At 38.8% G+C, this 25577-nt stretch overlaps 1 protein-coding gene across 1 annotated transcript in view; it reads right to left on the bottom strand.

Annotated features, from left to right (window-relative positions):
- Positions 1 to 25577, bottom strand: part of LOC137235772 (protein sidekick-like) — a 317565-nt gene that overhangs the window by 72732 nt on the left and 219256 nt on the right. Inside the window, exon 3 of the mRNA XM_067758618.1 lies at positions 3335 to 3436. Coding sequence (XP_067614719.1) covers positions 3335 to 3436 — 102 coding nt within the window. The remainder of the gene's footprint in view (positions 1 to 3334; positions 3437 to 25577) is intronic.

Raw genomic sequence — 25577 nt, forward strand, 5'->3', positions numbered from 1 at the left:
TTCCTGATGATGACGCGGATGCGTCGAAATGCATAGAAGAGAAAAGTAAAAACTCTTGGTTTTTTTCTTTATACATATCGACCAAAACAGCTCCAACCCAGCAAACATTTTCATAAAGAATTTGGTCCAATCAACATATTAAAAAATTAAATTAAACATGTTTTAATTAAAATGACTATTCAAAAGTATCCCTTCGTCTATCTGGGCCAAACATATGCCATTTTAAGGTCCAAATTACAAAAATCAGCCCGGTTGTTCGGCCGTTTTGCTCTAAGAAGTCAAGGTCTACAATATAGTAATTTTTGGGTCTTCGTTAAATCACGGGACTGTTTCTTAAAATTGGATGAAAAAGTCTCACTGAGGTTATTTTTTTTTTTTAAGTAAACTTCAACTCTCATGCGGTTGATTTTTATGTAAGCGATTTTTAAACCTTAGTCAGCATATTCGTTACAGACTTCGTCTTCTCCGAGTATGTAAACATTTTCTTTTATCTATATTTTTCGTTTAAAGGTTTCTTTTCCGTGCCCAACATATTTTCTACAATGAATTCTAATTACCTCAATAACTGGGTTTATGCCAACTCGCACCCCAAAAGTAATCACCAAAACAAGATAAGGGAGTAAGTCAATGCAATTTGGCGCATAAGTGATCATAGTTGTGTCCCAAATAGCTCTCGCGTTCTAGCTTCTCTGCTCGTTAGTTCTATTTGACTTCTATCGCGTAGCGTTGATGTTGTTGTTGTGTTAACAGAGCTTCGCCACATTCAATGGGTGCGACCGCTCACCAATTTTCTTTAAAGTCCTCTAACGGGAGTCCAAGAAAACTAGCAGTTTCAACAGAGGTGGACCATAGGGAAGTTGGCGTTAAAGACGTTGGTTCCGCATTATAGTTAAATAGAGAGTTGGTGTCATGTGGGGACACATCGCACGCGGGGCATACATTGCTTATGTCGGGGTGGATTCTGAATAAACAAGAGTTTAACCTGTTCCAGTATCCAGAACGAAGTTGCGCCTTGTGTCTCCCTTGTTAGTGGGCTTTGTTATGCTGGATGGGTGGGATATTGTACATTAAAAACGGGGTTCACCGGGCACGTCCTGGCAAGAGCGTTTAAAGATTGTGTATGGATTTGGCTTAGGGTCTTCTCGTGCTCGTTTGGATCAAATGGCTATGTTGGCAGGTGCTGGATCTCATCATAGTGCTTATGGAGACTTTCTCTTAACCCTCTGTAGGCGAGGATAGATCAAGCAGTTGTGTGCTAAGATATCCTGGTTTGTGAAAATTAAGCAAACACTCTCTGTTCAGCATTTTGTTGTCTTATTTAATATTGAGCTCTTTGGCTTCGCTATGTAGGTGATGTTCAAGGGTTATAAGGGAGACATCCCATAGCAGTTCTTAGTGCAGAACTTTGATAGGCCTGCAGCCTTTTCCAGTTTGTGTGTTTATGACCACACCACCAAACTGGTGATGCGTAGCACATGAGCGGTCAGCCAATTGCTTTGTGAGAGGTAGGTGAAATTTCTTCATCTTTCCCCAATTTCCTCCGGCAAGTCACTTGAGGATTTTGTTGCGACTTTGTACTTTAGATTCAATTTCGGTGGCATGTTCCTTGAAGGTGAGCATATTATCGAACATTACCCTTTAGATATTTGGATGGTTGACAGTCGGTAGCGTAACACCATCGAAGTGAACGTCCAGTAAATGCGTCATCTGTTCCTTTTATGTCATAAACAGAGTGGGCGTAGATTTAATCGGCTATAATGCGTGAGTTAACAAGCTAGACAGATTGGGGAGGGACAGGTCCCGTTATCATTATCGTGCAATCGTCGGCATAGGAAATGATAGTTACTTCTTCTGGTGAGGAAGAGAGCTTTTATATTTAGATATTAAACAGAAGCGTGGATACGAAAACACCCTGCGGTACACTATGTTTAATTCTCTTAGGCTTTGATGCTTCTTTACTAAATTGAACCGACGCTTGCCGAACATTCAGATAATTTACGATACATCTATTTAGACAAGGGGGAAGGGATGAATCTTCTATGCCTTGTAGTTGCGTACTGTGGTTGACTGCATCAAAAGCTTTCGGCAGGTCGAGTGCCACGAGCACCGTCCTAAGATGGGGTTTCTTCTGATTTAGTCGGTAATTTATCTGAGTGTTTATGGCGTTTAACGTGGTGATAGTGCTACTTTCTAACCGCATTTAATGGCGCAGCGTCTTTGCACTTAGAAGTCGAAAAGATGTCTCAATGGTCCAAAATCGAATGCCCTGACTTTACCCCTCGCAACTAGTTTAAGTAAGGTACATACATAACGCATACTTTCTTAAACATTTTTTCAAACATACATACATGCATGTCCCGTTAAAAGACACAAAATATGCGCATTAATGCAGATAAGGTAAGTAATCAAAATTGGATATCGAATGTCAAAGGATAGTTGCAAGAAAGAAGAAAATGACAAAAACCAAGGGTATAAAGTAAATTACTAAGAAGCTTTCACAATAAAATGCGGGTGGCCATCTACCTACTTGGGAAACAAAATATTATAAAAACAACAAACAAAACAAAATATAAGATAATAAAAAGTAAAATGTATTGAACAGTCACAGGAAGCCCCATAAAAAGTTATTATTTTACCACTCGATTATCCAAAAAGAGAACAATGTCGTTGCGGAACATTTGTGCCTAGAGATGTGCAATGCTGCCAGCTTATACTTAAGCAACTCAAAAGCAATGAAAGAAAACGATAAGATGGAGTAGAGACGCTTACGATTATATCGACTGACTGTGTCACCAAGTAAAAGGTAAAGAAGAAAGTAAAAAAAACAACCCTTCAGTTCGATAAACAACAACAGTGCGGCACAGAGATTATGGGTTGGTTTGTGCAACGAGCTTGGATGGCGCTTACCAGTTGTTGGTCAGTAAACGACGACCATGTACTTAAGTATTCAATCGTGTCGATATTTGGTCAGCTAAATGGCTGGCAGCATTCCTGTTCAATGGACGCGCGTGTTGTGAAGGGTTTACAACAAAAAATATAAGGCTTAAACAGAACAAACGGACGAACATACTTATATACTTATATTTGTTACTTGCAAACTGGAAAATGTTGAGAATTTGAAATTTTTTTTAAAAGTAAGACGGAAATACTCGTAAGTAAGAAATATTCAAGAAATGCATACTTCGAACGTTATTTGAAGGGATTTTAGTAATGGCGCATTGTATGGATGGCATTGGATTATCTACTTACGATATTAAATTTGTTACACGCACACATAGCAACGTATGTATGTATGTAGTTATGTAGTTTTAAGTGAAAGGTGGATAGTACTTACCCAAGGCATGACACTGTAAGATTTTCGTACGTCCTTCACTCACTATCGAACCCGATGATGAGGGTTGTGTAGTGAAACGCGGCGCCTGTAATTGTGGACCATCTGGAAAAAAGAGAATGAAAGTAAATAAAAATTTGTCAAAATATTTTCTTGGTAACAAATAATATAAGTATGATTATAGAAAATGGACACAACTAAGGACGCTTAAGTTCGCGTAAAACTAGAATGAGTTAGGAAATTAAAATGTAAAGATTCATGATTGTGTAGCGGTGCCTAAATGACCGAACCAAATTGTACCCGGTGTTGTAGATGTGCGCACGACTCGGCGTCACAATATCTACTCGGATTGGGGTGCGTCATAGCTAAAATCCGCCCCCCTAAAAGGCTGCAACAAAAGCACCAGGAAGAATGTGAGAAGACTGTGCGAACGCTACCCCAAGTAGAAGAATGTAGCGAGAGCTTCTTCAGTGAAAAATGTAGGGAACACTTATCTGCCTTATTAAGTGGAGGCGGTGAAAGAATAAATTGAACTGGAGTTCAGAATCGAAGATGATAGAACTAATGTAATCCCATTATACTATGACGAGTATTGAATAGCAATATTCAATATTGATGTTAGAGCCGTTGACTCTATAGTACAGTTGTATAGATGGTTGTGTCAAATGGAGAACATCACACATCACACATGAACAATGAAGACTTTAGCCTATTAATATGTACAGATCAAAGTTGAGCCGACGTGGCGTGTCATTCCCTAGTGCATTTCCTTTTTCTACGATGGTTGGACATTTTAGATTTAGATTTATTCATTCATTCCTTTCTTACAATGTAACATTTCAACTTAAAATTTACATCATATAGATTAATGCTGTTATAATAACGGCGTTCATCGGAATTGACTCTTAGCAATATTCTTTGTATAGATACGGCTGTGGGTCTATATACTATTCGGATCAAAAAGCTGAGTTATTTATAGTCGGATAATAATGCTTACAATATAAACGCTTTTCGGACGCCATAAGGAGGCATCTCCTGGCAGAGTTTCGGCACAGCTGCCTATTTAATCAGATTAGGTTTTGTAAGATTGGAGTCCATACTGGCGATGCCGTCAGACTAAGTTGACTGCCTGATCTGTTTCCTATATCTAAACAGAGACTTTGATTTTCCCGAAGCGCGTAAGCTCTCAAGTTGCTACTTTGTATTTTGAAGGCAACCACGGATGCATCTGAAGTAGAGCTTATGACCGAACGTCGTACGCAGGAGGTTTTGGTGTTCCACAGTTCGAAACGTTATTTCATCTGCTTATTTTAATCAGCTCATTTAAAGTTGGAGGACACTATCAAATCTAAATTTTTATTTAATTTAAATGAACTGAATTTCCTTCACGTTCGGCGATGTACCCAACATTCGTTATTTTTTCTGAAAAGCTCTTATACAACAGATTATTGAGCTAGGAAGGGAAAACCTAAAATTTTGCCGACACGTTTTATAAATACTCGAAAAAATCTGCTAGAGAGGGCAATTGACGTTCTGTTAAGTAATTAAATAAAAAAAAAAAAACAAAAAAGAATCGTACAATCTTTGTTTTAAGTATGACAATTCCTTTTCATTTTATAACTTCACAGAACATAAACTGCGTAACTTATGGGGTGAGAATTTCGTCATATATTTCTTTTGTAGCTCGTCCAGTCTTTGTTACGAGTTTTGGGAAATTCTTGACTATTCTGCGCCTTCTGTTTAGTTCCATTTGCTGAAATATCGAATAAGTCACTCAAATATTCAAAGAAGCCAAATGTTTTTCACCTACAACACTACTATCATAGTATTACTTCACTAACAAAGTTTTAAAATCAGCTGACTAACTATTCCTCAGCTTGCGCTGCTTTTAAACTCTTAGTTGCCTCGTTGGCCTGTTTCCGATAGGGTTTAGAGTTTTCACAGCCTTCTCGAATTGTTGTTTATTCATTTCTGTTTCTCATGTTCCCATCTATCTTCTAGTTACACGCCTGTTCACATGTACACATGTGTAAAAATTTCTGAGTTCTTAAGCGCTCCCGCTGTTGCCTTCTAGGCCGAGTAATACGCGCTGTTTATTACTCTTTCTCTACGCTCTTACCGGCTTTTATTGTGCAGTTACTAGCGCCACAGTGATGTATTGAAATTGCTAATATTCGCCACAGTATTACAAATGACCCATACTTCTATAAGATCTAACGCCGCTAGACCTGCCAAAGAAATTCCGAGCCTTGCTTGTAAGAACATGTAAGTCCCTAATTTTTCGAGTAATTCAAACCGTTATAGCTCACTGTCAGAGATTCGTGATAAGTATTACAACTGAGTATATTTTGTCAAATTATAAGTATAGGAAAACAAAAAATGGTCATCTACCCCGCCCTGCCACTAATGCAAACCCAAAATAAAGTTACTTGGGCTACGAGCAAACTAACTTTCTTTTACAATAAAACAAGAAAAGTCCAAACGCAGGTGCCACTGCTGCATTTTATGGTTACATCGAGGTGGCGAGTGAATGTATGCAATGGCCTTTCGGCTTCAACGAATTTCCACAAATCAATTCAACAGCTTTCATTTTATCCTTTTTCAGCTTGCCAATAAGGCTCAAAGGCTGGTAGAAACAAACCGAGCAAAAAAAAAGAAATGTTTTATAAGCTAACAAATCGTTTTGTGGTCAACAATTTGCCGACTTTTTTTCGTTTTGAATTATTTGTAAGCACTGTTTCCTTTTTTAAATTGTTTTGGGGTTTTCTTATTTGTTTTGGTTTTGGTTTGTGAGCCAAACAAAAGGACTCATAAAAGTATTTTTTTAAATGCTTGTGTTGCAGTATTTTAACGGTTCAAAATTGTTGGCGTGTAATAAATTTGTTTGATGAAAAAAAGTACTACAAAAAAATTAAAAAAATCGACTGGCAACGCGTTGAGGTGACACCGTTGAATTCATTACTCACTGACCACAAATACACAAGTGAATTAATATTTCAGCGAAAAAAAGGAAGAGAACAAAAAATTTTAAATAAATAAGTATGAAGAACAAATATTAATTTTAGCAATTAATGCGAAACAAAGCTTCATTCGTCATGTACGTTTACTGATGAAAGCTACCACACAAGTGAATGATAGATACATATACATGTATTTATTTAGGCGTGAACAATTTTTTATAGAATATATAAAAAAAATGTGCATAAACTTACACAGAATTTCTGTAGCAAACACTTGCTTATGGGCATTCACGAACATATGTATTTGTCAAAACTTATTTTTGTTTTAATTTTTGGAGTAAATACCTCTAATCTCTTATTGGGTATAAACCCGAATAACTGAAATGAAATTGTCTCACACTGAAAGTCTATATCAACGAATAGGCACGAATTTTTGGAAAATTGGATAATACTAGTCATGACGTTATAAACCAGACAGGAGAAGTCAATATTACAAAATGGAGTCCCATTTGACAACACTTGCCCTCATAATAGATTTTTTCAGTATCATTAATAAAGTACTGCATTTATGACCATCTGCAATATGGAGTAACGTGGAGGGGTTTATATTCGTTTCCTGATAGGAAATGGAAAAGTTTTAGTCAACGGTACTGAATAGCTGGGTCGTCATTGTCCACAACTAAGGAATATGGAAACATACTACTGACGTCATTGAGATGACCGATGATCTGAAACAATATACTGAAGTTCTGGATGAGTGTTTGGAAGGCTGGTAATACGAAAACTTTTGATTGACAGTATACGGTCCGAAGACCCAACATTTATCTATGTAAACCAAGCGTTTATGTAGGCGCATTAAGCACTCCTCTTTCTGCTGGTGTAAATTTATATAGCGGCAGATGTATTACAGAAATGATGCTACAACAAGTCACAGATTTGGAATTTGCCTGATGGCAAAAAATAAAACTTTGGCTTATCAGAACTTTATTTCAAACCGCTCTGGTAAACCCCCTAAAACATTTAGACAAATATAAAATACTCCCAGCCGTATGAGCACACTGGACAGATATTACTCTGACTTTCTCTATCCACTCACCTACCTCTAACCCTTTGCCCTAACACTCCCCTCTACATTTTCTAGTTTACCTTTAGGTTAGATTACACTGGCCGCTTCATGAGGACCCCACTTTTCCTTAATCGGCTCATTCATCTTCCCTATCCCTTTCATTATTCTGTATATCTTCCCGCTGGGCCTCTTACGCCTGTGGCGCTTGCTCTTATCCAAAACTAACTCACACTATTACTCTCAATCTTCTACTTATGTATTCTTATTCATCTGTTGACCTCTTTTGCCTCAAACCATTAATCTTACTTTTACTCTCACTCTCCTTTTTCCTTTTGTTCTCTTTACTTCTCTGATTCCTTCCAACATCCTTTACTCTTTTTTCTCGTTTCCACTGTTTTCTCTTTTCTTTTATGTCCTCATTTCCAATGTCCAGATATATCGAGTTTGGCTTTTTTTCGCACATTACTAAAGTAGTAAAAAAGTAGCAAAATAGTACTAACAATTTATCCTCCCTACTACTTTAGATTTAGCTCGTTGAGACTTTAATTAAATATAATTGAAAGGATTTCGCAATTCGGTATGACTTGTTTCAATATCGCGTTGGCGTTGTAACTGACAGATTTCTTGCGATTTATACTGCGCTGTAGTTGACTTCCGAGCGGTGGAATAAAAAAAAAACGATGTTGCCACATTTTTTAAATTAAATGCAATGGCTTGCTCGTTCAATCAATTTTGTCTACACTTATGTAAGTGAAGAAAAGTGCCGAAGTCTTTCCCCTTTAATTCCATAACGGGGAGAACACTTTTTGTGATTTTTATGAACTTTATTGGACAGCTTTGCGAAATCTAATGGTGGCCAATCGAGCTCAATTTAAAGGCTAGTGGATAGATGCTGTTAAACTTTTTTTCTATATTGCGAAAATTGCTTAGATTGAAGTTTGTAAAGGCAATGTGTATTGCTTTTTTATTATTTCTTGTTTTTTCTTTGTGGAAATAGCCTGAGAGATACTTAACCCTTGCCTTCCATCACGTGACAACTCGAATCAACCGAAAAAGATGTTTCACTTCTGTTGTGCTTTGGAGTTTATGCAACATTTTTTGTTTAACATTTATATGAAAATTATACGGAGTTTTACTGAATTGCAACGAACTAAACTATACAAAAATTTGATAGAAATATGTGAAATGAACATAAATTTATTTTCATATAAAACATCAAATTTTTTCACTAAACATTATTAATAATGTACATTGCTAAAAGTGTTATTCAAACATAACTGATAGATTTCTTTCAATTATTGTAATCTATTGAAAAAATACACATTCAACGAGTTTTGCAAATTAATATCAATGCGACATGAATAAATATTGAGTGTTCTGGGAATTTTTTTTTTTGCTTCTAGAATTCATCATATTTTTGCTCAACTTGTGTTTTAATTAACAGCTGGCTATAAATTTTTAAGGTCACATCAAGGGTTTAGGAATTTTTTGTGAAGCCATCAATAATGGATCCAAAAAATGTGGCAAATAAAAACTTTGGCTTTTGTTTAAAGTGTAGACAATGCAACAGCAATCTATGCAAATACCGATAATTCTACAAATAAACTAATTTTTTTAGGCACTTTCCATCCACGGAAACTCCCAATACCAATTTGAATTGCCGGCGGATGCCATGGTGTCGTGGTAGCCTGCTCTGTCTACCAAATCAAAGGATTCAAGTCCCGGACAAAGCAACATCAAAAACTAAGAAAAAAAATGTTTCAATTACGAACAAGTATTTATAAGCGGAAGTGATTTCTGTCCTTAAAACTCCACAGTGAGAACTAATCTGCCTTGCAAATGCCGTTCGAAGTTGGCGAAAACCTGTAAGCCATTTTGTAGGGACAAATAAAAAAAAAAAAAGAACATGACGCCAACTGGAAGATAATCTCGGCTTAAAATTTCTTCGTACCGATATCGAGAATGTTTTGTTTTTAATCGCCTTTTTCTCGAAAGCCAATTTTCATTGTCGAGGTATAGATTTTCTATCGGTTTGTTATAGCCGCGTCACCCGATTTTTATGAACTTTTTACCGTCTTGTTATCGGCGGGTTATAGATGTGTCATTAAATTAAATCGACTTTTTATGGGTATCTGTTTCTTAACAAACCAAGGAGTCGTCGGTGACAAATCGATAACAAGATGATAACAAATTGAAAACACTCCGTAAATAAATCGATAACATTTTTATAACAAATCCATAACACGCGTAAGCAAAATTATCTCATTCCGATAACGATTTGATCACTTTTCGATTTCATGCCGATAGCTTTTCGATAAATAATCTATAGCTTTTCGATTGTAAATAGATATGTGTAAGATAAAAATTTGTTAGTTGCTTTAGAACCACTCGATAAATTTTCGAGTACAAAAAATAAATTTTTTATACCAAATCGATAACAAAGAAATAACCTTTTGATATAAAACACTGCGAGCATTTTTCTGCCTCTTACCTCCTCGGTAGTAAATCGCGCCAAGTATTTCTTTTTAACATTTAAATAACAACTCTTCGACACCAAATCGATAATATTTTGATAATATAACGATAGTTTTTCGACAAATAATCGGTAACTTTGGATGGTAAATTGATAACTATTCGATAACAAACCGGTGAAGAATCGATCACTCATGTTGTTGTTATTGTTGTAGCGATAAAAAACACTACTCGAAGCTTTAAGGGAGTGTTATCGATGTTGATGATACTTTGCCGGATATAGATCCCATACTTTCTGGTAACAAGCACCAATCAAGTACAAGCCCGACCATGTCGAAGGCGATTTGATATGACCACATTAAACTTTCTGGGCCAGCCCGACCCCCACCTTCTACTTCCGTGAGAAACTTGGGGATCACCAGAGCTTCGGCTGCTAAATAAATAGAATTCGCCAAGGGTAGGTGAGGTTAACAATTGGGTTGGATAAGCTATAAATTGCGCTGACTTTTCCTTGATAGGGTTGCGCTAAACAACCACTTGAATCATCTGGGTATTTTAGTCGGTTTTTACGACAGACGTACCTGCCGCGGGTAAATTTTAAGCCGCCTAACCCGATAACCGTTGTTAAAAATAGCTTCACAACGTATATAAGTTCTAATCAACCATTCCAATGTAAACAAGACTGGAAACAAGGTCGCTTATATGCCGTTGCTGACCAATATAAAGAAAAAAAAAAAAAATTTGGTCTTGCGTTTGAGAAGACAAAGACGATGAACTTGCTGTGATCACGGAGAGAATCAGCGCATAAATGTCGTGACAGCCACTTCACTGAAAATATTCATTTGAACTTTTATCAAGTGCTACGTTGGACTGAGAGATTTAATTTCCCGCCGTAAAAAGATTACGCTATATAAGTGTCCATCAGAAGTGGTAGATGTCATTTTCATTAGCGGTCCTTCTCTGTACCCACTTCCCCTCACTATATCCTCGAACCATCTCTTTTTTAGCTCTGGCCTGTCCTTCTTCTCCTCTAACTCTCTTGCTGAAAATTCCTGGCTGGAGTGGGTCGGGATTCATCAGATGTTTCTTTGAAATTTACTACGGGGTTTATAACAATTCCCTTCATGTGAATGTAAATGTGAGTGTGTGGGACCCAAAGTGTTAGCGCGTCAAACCACGTCTGGGTTTAAATTTTCAAACTATTGCTACTTATTTTAAAAGCATCGCCCACCAACTGTTCGATAATCGGTTAGAGTGATCAAATTACAAATAATGTATCGTAAGCAGAATCTCAGTTAAAATAAATCAAGAACTTTGTTAAAACAGCATATGTGCCACACGTACGCAGTCAAACCGAGCAAAGCTAACACTCATCAAAATGCATAAAAGAAATGGTGATAAAATAAAGAGAAGCTATTCTTAATTGCGTATGGCAATTTAATCCGCCGCAATCATGCTGAGGGTGAAGAAGAACTACAAATATGAAGTTGCGCATGCGCGCCTCCAATGCGCAAGCCACTCCACTCGTGGAAACCACAAAGCCGGTAGCCGTTTAATATAGAATACAAAGCAGGCTGTGCAGGTAACGCCTTTCTATGCAACTGAAATTTCTAATGAGAAATAGGGCGATTGAGGTGCCCGCGTATTGTAGGGCAACATAATTTAGTGTAATGCATCCGAAGTAAACAACTTGAAATGAACTGGGAAGTATACACACTGGCACATACAAAAACAATGACACCATTTATGCAAAGTGTACTTGAGAGCACGGTAAAAAGTTTGTGCACTTTATATAGGAAAGATAAAAGCATGCTAACCAACAACAATAAATATACAATTATGGCAAATCCAAAGCTGTAAGATGATATAGAAGAAGCCTGCAACAGCTGCACACGTTACTAATTTAACGGTTACATAATTTTACATGCATAAAAAGGAAATCGAGAAAATATTATGTCTTGACTGAGAAGTTGTAGAGTGTGGGGCCTTGTGCTTTTATTTTGTCGCATCTCTATAATTTTAGTTGGAACTGTTTCTATAAAATCGTGGTAATTTTGTAAGTGAGTGTCAATATCCTAATGGATCACAATCTACTTAGAACTGGAAGTGTTTGTTCTGTTATTGCATGAGGACTGTTCGAGCTTAAATGATTGCGCTTTTTATTTGCTTTACTTGTATAAAGATACATAATGAGAGAACACATGTAAGTAGATGTTAGTTATGAAGAAATATGTGATATTTGAGATCGTATTATACTAGGCTACCAGGATACAAAGAGCTTGAATAACACTGGCCATGCTAAAGTTCAGAAGTTCTATTTTTAACGTAGATAGTTTCGAATAAAATTGGGAAAGTTCCAATTGAAGTTCAGAATTCATTTATTTAATCGTCGCTGCTTCTCTGTGCCAGCTTTCATTAAGCATCCATCGTGTTATAACTGTAAACGCCATTGCATGGCCAATAATTTGTGTGCCTCCAGCACACTGTCATACCTTGCACAGGTTCATTCATAGCACAGCGTTGGGCTCAGAACTGATCTCTGCTGGACGCCGCCGCTAATGTTGTGCTTTTTTTGGTGCCACATCCTTGTCAAAGAGAAGTACTCTGTCGCAAAAATAGCTTCCAATTATTCTGCTCAAATAAGTAGATGTGCCAAAGTTTCTTCATTATTTGCTTCCAGTTTGCAGTATTAAAAGCATTTCTAATATCCAAAGTAATCAATGGACAGACCTTCCCATCTTATCAGGTTTTAGCAAAAGGACCAGTTTTTGACATTCCTATGAGCGGGGGACGACGCCTTCTCCGATACAAGCGATGAAGATATTCGTAAACGCTGGACCTGCGAACTTATTATCGTTAACGCTAAGTACCTCTAGCTCTGTAATTCTTGGAATTTCCATACCTCGCTTTGGTAGACGCGAGTAGTCTTGTATTGACAATAGAAAAACCCATTAATCTACATTGTAATATTTAGCTCAGAAACAATTTGATATATTGAACGATGGTCTGTGTGGAAAACACATTTATTGAAGCGTGGCTCACATGTTAGTTGCTATTTTCAAACCCTAATCACTAAGAGCTATGAAACTTACTAATCAATTATTAAAAAAAAACAAAAATCCCAAAGCGGGCTAGAGGGCTTAGAATATACCCGCGGCAAGTATGCCTGTCGTTAAGGCGACTAAAATACCAAATTGATGATTGTGTAGCCCAACTTACAGTTTCTCCTACCCAATTATCAACCTCTCCTCCCCGTGGTGAATCCTGTTTCTTTAACAGCCGAGGATCTGGCGACCCCATGTTCCTCATGGATCTAGGAGGTGGGAGGGCGACATGGTCTAGCAGGTTTCTTGTGGTCATACTTATTTGTTCCCGAGATGATCGGGTTTGTACTTTAATGGCGCTTGTTACCAGAAGAACGTTTTGTATCCCGATAACACTCCCTAAGGCCTTCGGGGAGTGTCCTTATCGCTACAAGAACAACAATAACATTAAAAAAACTACTTGACGCGATTTACCTCCGTGAAGATTATGGTCGAGCCTTTATTTTTTTTGCGTCGTCATCCTTTTAATTTGTGCTACAAATTGGCTGAAACCGACGTACATGTTTTATGCCGACTCCGAACGGCATATGCAAGACAAATGAATTTTTTCTGAGAAGCTTTTCATGGCAGATGTACGCTCGAGGGGCGACCCACATTGGAACAACTTTTGTTTATTAAAAAACTTGTTTTTAAACTTTGATGTTAATTTGCCCGGGAGTTGAACCCAGTACGCTCGGTGTAGTAGGCGGAGCACGTTACCACTACATTACGACGGCCGCCTATTTCAATTATTATACTCTGCCTCATGAGATTTTGACGTATTAGATATGCGTACGAAATACCTACATAGTTTGTGTATAGTACCTAAGTTTAAAAATGAGTTCATGCAACTTATGTAGCACCAATTTAAAATTGCTATATTTCTTCCATACGGAATGTGCAGCCACTTTCTAAAAAAAAAAAACCATTTATGACTTCATCTATTTTTTATACAGGGCAACCAATTTTCAGTTTTTAAAACCAAAAACAGCAATGATGTCTGATAACATTTTTAGGAACATGTACCCAAGTATATATGTATGTACATATGTATGCATACATTCCTATATATAGGGCAACATGTCGTTATGCTTAAGTAAAAATGTGCTCATAAAAGCATTTTGGTTTATTCAAGATGTATTGCATTTCACTGCAGCATCAACCACATTGCAAGCAAGAAAGAAGCAACATCAAATATGTGAAACGAACCGCAAATGGTAGCACAATAAAATACAAACTATCGGCAGGAGTTGTCAACATGCATAAATGTGTTAGTGTGCGTATTCGAAGTAGAGATGTGAAACTAACGTCAACGCTACCGACTGTTTAAATTGGGCTATCGATTTTGCGAGCTTTTGGACTCGAGCGTACACGGTCGAAATTTTAGTTTATTTTCAAACTTAGCAAAGTTTACTGCTGATTTTAAGCTTCTTGTACTACTTTTAAAACTATTAAAGAACTTTAAGCAATTTATAAGATAACTTGGTTTTATTTCAGTCCAGACACTTAAAATATCTAAGTTTCAATGAAAAGCTTAAAACTTAAACCAAAAAGTTTTACCCGTACCGCGTTTCTGAACATTTGTGATCTATATCACAAACGGTGAGAGAGTAAAACCAATTTTTAATATACTTGGCTTTAAATTTTAGTCCAGAAATTGGAAAAATGGTAAGTTTTTGGAGACTATTTTAAACCAAAATGTTTTATTTCAAAACCAGACATATTAGCTCGTTTTGTTTTAAACTTTGCAAGGTCTGGATTTAAAACCAAAAAAAGTTGGGTCATATACGTAGACCAAAAGGTTTAAGATATAAAACAAAGTTTTCAGCCGTGTTCATTCTCTCTTAGTAGTAGAGAATAACACTTCAATGCATTGAAATCTAGCTCACTGCCGTACCTTTGTTGTACGCCGCTTTTATACTCTTCCAGTACGACAATCTTCTCACCGAAACGTCGCCACACGCCTATGGATGGCTCGCGCTTCACATTCTAAAATACTGGCTTTATCCTTAGGTAATTCCACTTGTCACTATAGATTTTTGTATTTCTGCACAAATGTGTAAGTGTATCACTAATTGTTGTTGCTGTTGCAGCAGTGCTTTACCCCATCCGAAAAGTGCGACTACTCATATATTCTCATGAGCATCATAAACTGTTGAATAAATAACTCCACTATTCAATAATGCAAAATTGCCTTTATTAAAGTACTTCACAATAACACTTATACTTCCACAACCTAGGCGTAGTCACCCGTCACTTACCCCTAGAGTGGCGGCGTCACCCCTCATGCACTTCAGAATTCTGCAGTTAAACTGTAATGGACTAACTGGGAAGATTACGGAGACAACATCCGCATTGCTGCGATTCAATAGGCTAAACTCACAGCAAGATCTGCATTGCAGACCTGCTCTGGGTATAATGTCCACAGGAAAGACCGCGAGAGCGGAAATGGAGGTGGCCTCGCGTTTATTATACACCACTCTGTGTAATATTATATATTTGATCCAGGCATCGACCGCAGGGACAATGTCTTAGAACGTCAAGGCCTATCTGTTCGGTCAGGCGATGCAAATCTAGAAATCATCAACATCTACATCCCTCCTGTCACCTGTACCCCAGTGGATACCGCCCTAATATCGAGGCCTTACTCACTGGCAACAATCGCATTATCTTAGGCGATTTCAATGCCCATCACGACCTATGGCATTCAAACTTGCGGGCGGACAGTAGGGGTGAGATGTTGGCGGATCAAATAGAAGAAACGACGTTCTGCACAATAAACGGAGACGCCCCCACACGTATGGTAGGAAGCTGTCATAAAAAATAAATAAATGTAAGGCGCGATAACCTCCGAAGAGATCTAAGGCCGAGCTTCTCTTCCAATTTGCGTCGTGCTCCTCTTGATTTTCCTTACAAATTGGCCGGACGGGACCTACATGTTTTATGCCGACTCCGAACGGCATCTGCAAGGCAGATGAGTTTTCACTGAGAGCTTTTCATGGCAGAAATACAATCGGAGCGCTTGCCAGACACTGCCGAGGGGCGACCCCGCTTAGAAAAATTTTCTTCTAATTGAAAAATCTTATTTCTAAAATTTTTGATGTTGCTTTGTCCGGGAGTTGAACCCAGGGCATACGGTGTGATAGGCGGAGCACGCTACCATCACACCATGGTGGTCGCTGTCATAGCTCGCCAGATATCTCAATCGTGAGCGCAGAACTCGTAAACTGCGTCAACTGGCAGCCGATGGTAACATTGGCATCCGACCACCTGCCCATACTTATTTCGTTCGAGCGTACCGCCGACTTCATCGTCACCGAAAAACGCACTTTCATAAACTTCAAAAAAGGAAAGTGGGAAGAATATAAATCTGCAACAGACAGCAGCTTTGCTGCCCTCCCTATCCCAACTGATGCCCGCCAAGGGGAGCGTGCCTTCCGTAAGGTCATTGAATCCGCCTCGGCACATTTCATTCCCGCCGGGAGAATTCCGGAAATCCGGCCCCACTTCCCGGCGGAGGCCGCGAGCTTAGCGAGGGAACGCGACCTTATAAGACATCTTGATCCAAGCGACCCCCAAATAAGGGATATAAACCAACGCATCAGATTGCTTGTGGACGAACACAAGCGGGCGAAATGGGAAGAGCACCTAAGAGGTTGTAACCTCTCTACCGGTGTAGGTAAACTTTGGTCCACCGTAAAGTCCCTATCGAATCCGACTAAGCACAAAGACAAAGTTTCCATCGTCTTTGGCGATAAGGTGCTGTCGGATGAGAAAAAATGCGCGAGCGCTTTCTGCCGACAATATATAATGCATCCTACGGTCGACAAAGATAGACGGAGAGCCAATAGACACGCATATAAACACAAATTCAGCGCGTCACCAATTACCATCACCGCTAGAGAGGTTGAGGACGCCATTGGTCGCGCTAAACCATCCAAAGCAGTGGGCCCAGACGGCATAGCCATGCCGATGCTTAAAAACCTAGGGAAAGAGGGTTTCAAATATTTAGCGCATGTCTTCAACCTGTCTCTTTCCACCTTTGTCATACCCGAGAAATGGAAAATGGCCAAGGTGGTCCCGCTACTAAAGCCTGGGAAACCAGCTAACATAGGTGAGTCATATCGTCCGATATCTCTCCTATCGCCAGTGGCAAAGACGCTTGAAGCCATTTTGCTCCCTTATTTCCAAGCACATTTGCAGATAGCCCCTCATCAGCATGGCTTCAGAAAACTCCATAGCACTACCTCCGCGCTAAATGTCATTAGCACCCAGATAAATTGCGGTTTGAATCAATACCCCCACCATAGAACAGTACTCGTAGCGCTAGACCTATCAAAAGCCTTTGATACGGTCAACCATGGCTCGGTACTGCAAGACCTGGAAGGGTCTACCCTTCCCCCATGTCTTAAATGGTGGACCGCAAATTATCTGGGTGGTCGGCAGGCATCGGTGCAATTCAGAAACGAAACATCAAAACCAAGGAGAATTAAACAGGGGGCGCCACAGGGTGGTGTCCTATCCCCACTTTTGTTTAATTTCTACATATCTAAGCTACCTTCACCACCGGAAGGAGTCACAATCGTTTCCTACGCCGATGACTGCACAATAATGGCCAGAGGCCCAGGCCCAGAGATCGATGAGCTATGCAATAAAATAAAGGGCTATCTCCCTGATCTCTCCAGTTTTTTCGCCTCACGAAACCTGGCATTGTCACCGACTAAATCTTCCGCGACCTTATTTACACATGGACGCCCCAAATGTCGACCATATTGAACATCCACGTCGATGGCACTACGCTACCGACTGTCCTACACCCCAAAATCTTGGGTGTGACGTTTGATCAGGATCTACATTTTGGTGCGCACGCAACCGCAATTGTTCCGAGAATTCAGAGCCGTAATAAAATCCTCAAATCCCTTGCTGGCAGTACCTGTGGAAAAGATAAAGAAACGCTCATGACCACATACAAAGCAATTAGCCAGCCGATTACGTGCTACGCGTCACCCATATGGTCGCCAAGCCTAAAAACCACCCACTGGAAGAAACTATAGGACTGCCAAAATACTGCTCTCAGAATCGCCACGGGTTGTCTTCTTATGTCCCCAGAACACCATCTGCATAATGAGGCGAGAATACTCCCCATCAAGGAGAGACCAAATAGTTTCTGTTGAACACCCAGAAACCTGGGCATCCCAACAGACATCTGATTGACGAACCAGCACCGCCTAGGGGCCTAAGGAGTCATCTCCGTAAGCATTTTGAGGAAATACGGCACCTGAGAACCCAGCCGTATGAAGCGAAAAAACACAAGCAGGTCCTTGGTGAACTCCATAGACAGGCGTCGGACCTTTATGTCGGGAATTGCCCGGTGAATCAAGTACTTGAAGAAATATATCCAGAACTCGCGGAAGAGGAACTCATACTCCCCAGGGAAACGCGTGTCACTCTTGCTCAACTTCGTTCTGGATACTGTAACAGGTTAAACTCTTACCTATCCAGAATCAACCCCGACATACAAAATGTATGCCCCGCTTGCAATGTGTCCTCACATGACACCAACCATCTCTTTAATTGTAATGTGGAACCAATGCCTCTAACACCCCTTTCCTTATGGTCCACCCCTGTTGAAACGGCAAGTTTCCTTGGACTCCCGTTAGAGGATATTGATGACAATTTGTGATCGGTCGCGGCTATTAGGTGGGGCGAGCATTGCTACAACAACAACAACACTTATACTTCGCAACTGATAGCTTGCTTAAATCAAACTGATTGTCATGCCTCAACTGCTGCTGCTTTTTATACTGTTTGGTTTACTCGTTGACATATTTCTAGGCGCTTCTATTTCTAGAATTTACTAGTTAGTTATCAGCTATAAATTTCTCAGCTATAACTAAAGATGCACGATTTTATAGCTTCTATCAAAGCCCATGCGCGTGTATATGTGAGTGATACTTGCACAAATGATTGCATACTTTTGGGAGTATCTCAGATATATGCATGTGTTTGTGCGTTACTCTCCGCTGGTCGTACGTACATATGTGTTGGCATAATGTTTGATTCGTTTATGTAGATACAAGTGACTGCTTGCTTTATTGTTGTTGTGGCTTCATTTGCTTAGCATCAAACTAGTGAAGTGATTATCACTTAGTGTCACTAATATTCATCACAATACATTATGTATGTCGGGGTTGATTCTGGATAGGTAAGAGTATAGCCTATTACATTATCTATATCGAAGTTGAATTAGAGTGACGCGCATCTCCCTGTGGAGGTTGCTTTCCTCTACTGCGAGCTCATTTGACTTTAAGAACGGCGTTCGCCGTGTAATTCCTGACATATAGGACCGAGGCCTTTTTGTGCATATCACTGAGGACCTCTTTGTGCTTTTATTCTACATACGGCTGAGATTTCAGATGCCGTATTCCCTCTTAATGCTTGTGGATATTACTTCTTAAGTCCCCCTTCAATTAGACGTCTCTTGGGATGTCCAGGTTTCTCCCTTACTGGGAGTATTCTCGCCTCACTATGTAGATGGTGTTCTGTGGATAAAAGAAGACAACCCGTAGCAGTTCCGAGAACTGTATTCTGACAGGCATATAGTTTATTCCAGTGTGTATTCCTTAAGCTTGCCGACCATATTGGGGACACATAGCATATATACCGCCCAATTGCTTTGTAAGGGAAAATATGCTGCAGGGAAGAGATTTGAGGATTTTGTTACGGCTCTGGATTTAAGATACAATTGCTGGAGGCATGCGGAACGTCAGGTGGTTCGGTAGATGACTATGTCAGGTTTCGCAAAGCCAAGAAACTGGAGAGACTAGGGAGTTAGTCATTTATTTATTTCATAGCTCATCAAATGGTGGAACGGGCCTGTTGCCATTTTCGTGCAGTTATCCGCGTAGGATACAATAGTAACTTCTTCAGGTATCGAAGGAAGCTTCGCTATAAAGAAATTAAAAACAAAACGGCGATAATACACCACCCTGAGGCAGCCCTTGTTTAATTCTGATGGGTTTATAAATTGCACCGATCCGTCCAGAGTGATAATTTGCAGCTCACCATTTGAGACTAGGAGCAAGGGTGGACCCTTCCTAAGTATTGCAGTAACGTTCCTGAATTACTGCATGAAAAGCTTTTGATAAGCGTAGCGTGACGAGTACTGCTATGTGGTAGGGCTCTTACTTCAATCCGCAACATATCTGTGCGCTGATTACCCCTCTCGATATCTTTTGTCGTTCTTGTCGTATCGGCATAAGTTTCTTAGTAGCTGGAACTTGAAAAAAAAAAAAAAATTTAAGAAAAAAAACTATCAAAAATGTTGCTAGCGGGGTTATCGATACGCTCACACCTCTAGCATGCAGGTACATTCAAAGCAGAGTAAGTTTATGTAGTTATAGTAGCAATTGGCATCGTCAACACAATTTCATATGCAAATATTGTTGAAACTTATCTGGTTACATTGTGTTGAATAGCCTTCTGCATTTGGTGTTTGCTTCGATATCACGAAGCACTTGCAGTTGGCTGTTGACACAATGCAGTAAACCGAAAGGAAGTTGCCAAGATTGCTACGCAAAACAGCAAATAATAACAGTAAAGTGCATGTGCGTTGTATTGTGTTTTAGCCAGGGAGCGTGAAGATTTTGATCACAATTAAAATATAACCACTAATAAAATAAAAACTGAGTTAAAGCAGCCCCACGGACAGAGGACCTTCTTGCGGTATAAATCAAAGAAGTTGCGATAAAGGCTGCCAGGAATCAAGTTGGATATAATGTCTTAGAAATGTACAATTTAAAGAATTATAGAAGGACCAGCAGTACCATTCATCCATCTACATATGTCAATGTCGGACATTATGCATGCTATATGCAATATGAAAACAAATTTGATGGCTTCTGAAGCCACATATTGCAGTTACCATTATGCTATAACAAATGAGCTGTCAGTGGAGGGTGGAGCCGTGTAAAGAAGTCCACCAAAGTGGGAAAAGCTTCTAACCGCCATACACCAGGGAATGGCCAAAGCAATTATTCTGCATGCGGTTGAAGCAGCTCGCCACTTCCGGTCGCTTGCGCCCAAGCATCCTCTGGGTAGTCATCCATTTAGTGTCGAGCTAATGTGAGAAGGCGAAAACTTGGCTAAACCACTCTGACATACTCGGTTGGAGGGCTAGCTGAGTGTTTTCATCGGCATTGTCCGTTCACCATAACGTGCAGCTGCAAGCGGGCGTCTGTCTCGAATCAAGCTGCTCGAAACGTGCAAGTAATATTTTCATCTCTCCCTGAGCGGGTTGTTCGCTTGGTTTGGAGCCCGCCACGTAAACGGCACTCCAATGAAAGACGACAAAAAGCCTCGAATAAGAAGACAACCCTTAACTCATGATGAACCCCGCAAATGTTAAAAGGACAATGATTTGAACGCATGCACTTGGAAAATTCGTTTCCTTAATGGGGTTGGTGCAGATGTCCAGCTGGTTGATGTACCGCTAAAGCAATATCCGACAGCACCAACATCCAAGAAATGGCAAAAAACTATCAACCAATGTGACATTTACTGGAGTGGCCATGCGAATAAGCCCAGTTTTGTCATCAAATTCGTGGTGGGAGAGAGGCTTTGTCGCAAGTAATGACGGTCATGCTTGTGGACGAATATCTCGCTACTATCGGAATAAAAGAAAAAACAGTGTGTACACTTTTCTACCTTCCTATTTGGTTTGAAGAAAAACCGGGTTTAGCGTGGTGCCATCTCCAGGGTAATTTGTAGTTCTGCTCCCAGATTGCCGTTTTGGTCCGTTCATTTGTTAACCACGTAACTGCAATTCTCGAGAAAATGTGTTTAGGCTTAGGAGAAGATCGTTTGCCGAAAATAACAGAATATTTTAAGTTCCTTCATTTACCACTTGCCTATATTTCAATGGGATATGGAATTACTTCAGTGAGTTTTTTTCGCTGTCCCGAAAATTTGTCAATGTTAGACACCTGGGTTAACGAATGAAAGAGATGGATTGCCTGGTATTTTTAGTTTAAACATCCATTTTGACATTACCTTCTCAGGTACATATGAACTATAAATATAAGACAAACGACAGCAACATACCAAAATGACACTGAAAATGGTACAGCGAAGAAACCGGCTTGTCCCCAAACCAAATTTTACAAAGGATCTCGGAAAATCATTCCAATATGCATCAATTATCCACCCTGTCGTAAAATCACAGTTCCACTTGACTTAAAAAAATTAATTACATTAATTCGGGCTCCTGACTTAATTTGACTGTGCAGACTTTCAAAACATCATAATTAGCTACTTTAATTTCGCTTATGATTGAAATAAGAATATTATAGAATTTTAAGATATCTATTTATTACTTAAAAAAAATCATACTTGCTTTGCATTTCCTTGATTAGTTTATCCTTAAAGTAGCACAACTTTAACTTGAACCAGTTACCTCATAGCAATGCTAGGAGGTGTGGTAATTTATATGGTGTACACCTCAAAATAGCAATAAAAATGTGAATAAAAGGGCAGATACAACAACACTATGAAACACCAAATTTTCGGATTATTATACATTTATTTCATCGGTATAAGCTCGATTGGAACTAAATATTCTATTTTCAGGAAAGATTTTACACAGGTGATATTACTTTGTTTTTATTTAGTTTAAAGAAGTAAGAAAGTCAAAGTTTGGCTGAAACCGAACACTAAATACCCAGCTGTGCACTTGAAACGCTGTTGTTGTTTGCTTTGTGAGGTTAGTATTGTTATAAGGCTGAGCAATAACTAATATATGGTTCTATTCTGAACTCATTTTCATTCAAAAGTAGCTAGAAGGTTACAGAAGCTTCCAGTTATGAACTTGAGCGGGTAAAAATATAGTTTAACAGTTGTAGTAGCTATTAAAAAACATGTTTATGCCAAAGTTCGTTCGAATTGGGAGCATTTTGTTCGACTAATGGCATAAAAAGCATTTTGGGCAGAGTAACAAAAAAGAGGCGGGTCACTTAGTCTATATAATCTGCCAAATTTCAATGCAATATCTTTAACTACTTTTGTGGGTTGTGCCACGCCAATATTCCAAAATTTTTTAGAATTTACGTTTTGCGTCTTAAGACCAATCCATCTACCAAATTGTATTAGCTTAGCGGTTTTCGTTTTTGAAATATCTAATTTTTTCCATTTTCCTAAAATTTAGATATTGAAAAAGTGGCCGTGGTTATCGTCCGATTTCGCTCATTTTCAATACCAATCTATTCTGGGCACAGATAAGCCCGTATACCAAATTTGGTGAAGATATCTCAATATTTGCCCAAGTTGTTGTGTTAACGGACGGACAGACAGACGGACGGACGGGCATGGCTTAATCAATTTTTTTTCGAAACTGATGATTTTGATTTATGGAAGTTTATATCTGTCCCGATTGCTTTACACCTGTACAAGTAACCGTTATTAAATCAAAGGTATGATACCCAATGTACAAGTACAGCTGAGTATAAAGAGAAAGAGGCCTATATAACGAAGCTGTGACTGAGAGTTTAGTCTACGCTACGCTGTCACCATATTATGTAAGAATTAATTACAAATGTTACATAGTGTAATAGTACACTGTAATCACACTTGTTGTTGCTGCTGTGTTGCATACACAGTTTAGTAAATTGACTGACGGCAACAGCTCTACCGCAGCGATTATTGCTTTGCTATTTTGCATGCAGCAGATTGCCATAACTATTACTATTGTTGGCACATCTGTATGTATGTAAATGCCGTCTCACATGTGCCACGCATGCGAAATGGCATACAAAATATGCAGATGAGAGATTGTGCCATGAACTTGTACTATGAATATGAAATTTAACGCGCTCACGGTTTACTTTGTAGGATTTATATTTAATGCGCTTAAAACCGCTGATGTGATGTATGGTACATTAACCGCAGCCGTAACTGCTATTTAAATACAAAATTTATATCCATGAATTTAGTTATACCTGTAGGATAGACGCTATTTATGTTTGGACGAGTTATAGATTGAAACGAAATACGTACATAGGTTTCTTTAAAATTTCCATTAGTTCATATTTTAAGTAATATGATTCATACAGGCACCCGGTATATAAAGAAATAATTTTCGGCATAATTATTTCGCTAGTGGGCCTTAGCGGCTAAAAAGTTATACATTTGCTCTCAAAAGTTCGAGGCCAAAGTTGTTTTTATATAATTCTATAAAATTTTGGCGACGTGCCATGATATTGTCAGTTTCACTTCTACAAAACCTTTGTAGTTTAATATTTTTAAAATTGATTTGCTAAGTTAAGAATAATGTACTTTATAACTGGCTCACTGAAGTTTTTCGACTTTTAATTCAACTTTGTATCTTTTTAGTATTATTATAAATAGGTGGCCACCCCATCAATAAATATTTTTATCGATAGTCTTAGTGGCAATAATCAGGTGGCAACAACTGCATATGTAGAAATATCCCACATAGCATATGGAAGATTGATTAACCCTAGAATGCATACGTTGAGCCTCCTGGGCTCACTTGGATATATATTTCAACATATCTTATAAATTTGAAATAATTTTTACAAGAGGATTTTGGAATGCTATATTTGAATTATTTTAATCATAGTAGGCATTGACTTTTTGAAAAATCCCCTTTTATACATATGATGAGCCTGTGAGGCTCATATGGCTCAACCAAGTATGCCATGCACATTTATTTGAGCAATGACCGTTATTTATGCATCTGAAGTGAGTCTATTTCATAGTAGTCATTGATATTTTGAAGAAAAAAACAATCAACCAAGTATGCTCTTGCAGAAGAGTAGTATTCGATTCGTGGTCAAGTGCAAAACAATATATTTGTTTATTGATAAGAAATAAATAATTTCGCTTCAAACTACATCAGGTAATAAAAAAAAGCCCCGAAGAAAATATAGACATATCGGACAGCTGCAGTAACTCCTTTTCCGGAAAAAATTGGTCTATATAGAATAGTTCACCACCCCAGCAGAACAAAGTTCGTGCACACAACTTAATGCGTTTTACTCCTGGTGTTATACAAAAATGTAATATTTGGTCTAAGAAGAACGCTTGGAACAAATTTTCTACATCGGAAATGATCGACGTAATCATATTATGTACAAACAGGGAAGCTAGCCACTGTTTTGGGGCACAGGGAAATATTGGTCACCCCTGGAGAAAGACGAAATTGAGGCATTTTTTGGGTTATTCCTGATGGCTGGTGTGGAAAAAAATTGGGACACACCCGTCCGTGAGCTTTTACTGGATAAGACGGCAAACCCTTTATACAAAGCTACAATGCCAACAAACCGCTTCGAAAACATACGCAGGACACGCGCAAGTTTTATTAAGTATATGTTATCGAAGCCAGCCAAGTCCGGAATTAAATTCTTTTGCCTCTGTGAAAGCGATTCGGGTTATGCCATTGATGGCCAAATTTATTTAAGTCGCCAGCCCGGAAATAATATTCAACATAATGTAGCTGAAAATATAGTAAAATCCCTTGTTACAACCATACAGGATTCTGAGCGAAATCTAAATTTGATAATTATTTCACGAGCATTCCCTTTGCATAGTGTTTATTAGAAGCTGGAATAACAATTGTAGGAATTTTACCTAAAAATGAAAAGGAAATA

Source organism: Eurosta solidaginis, unplaced genomic scaffold, assembly GCF_040869045.1.
Source record: "Eurosta solidaginis isolate ZX-2024a unplaced genomic scaffold, ASM4086904v1 ctg00001053.1, whole genome shotgun sequence".
NCBI classification, from domain to species: Eukaryota; Metazoa; Arthropoda; class Insecta; order Diptera; family Tephritidae; genus Eurosta; species Eurosta solidaginis.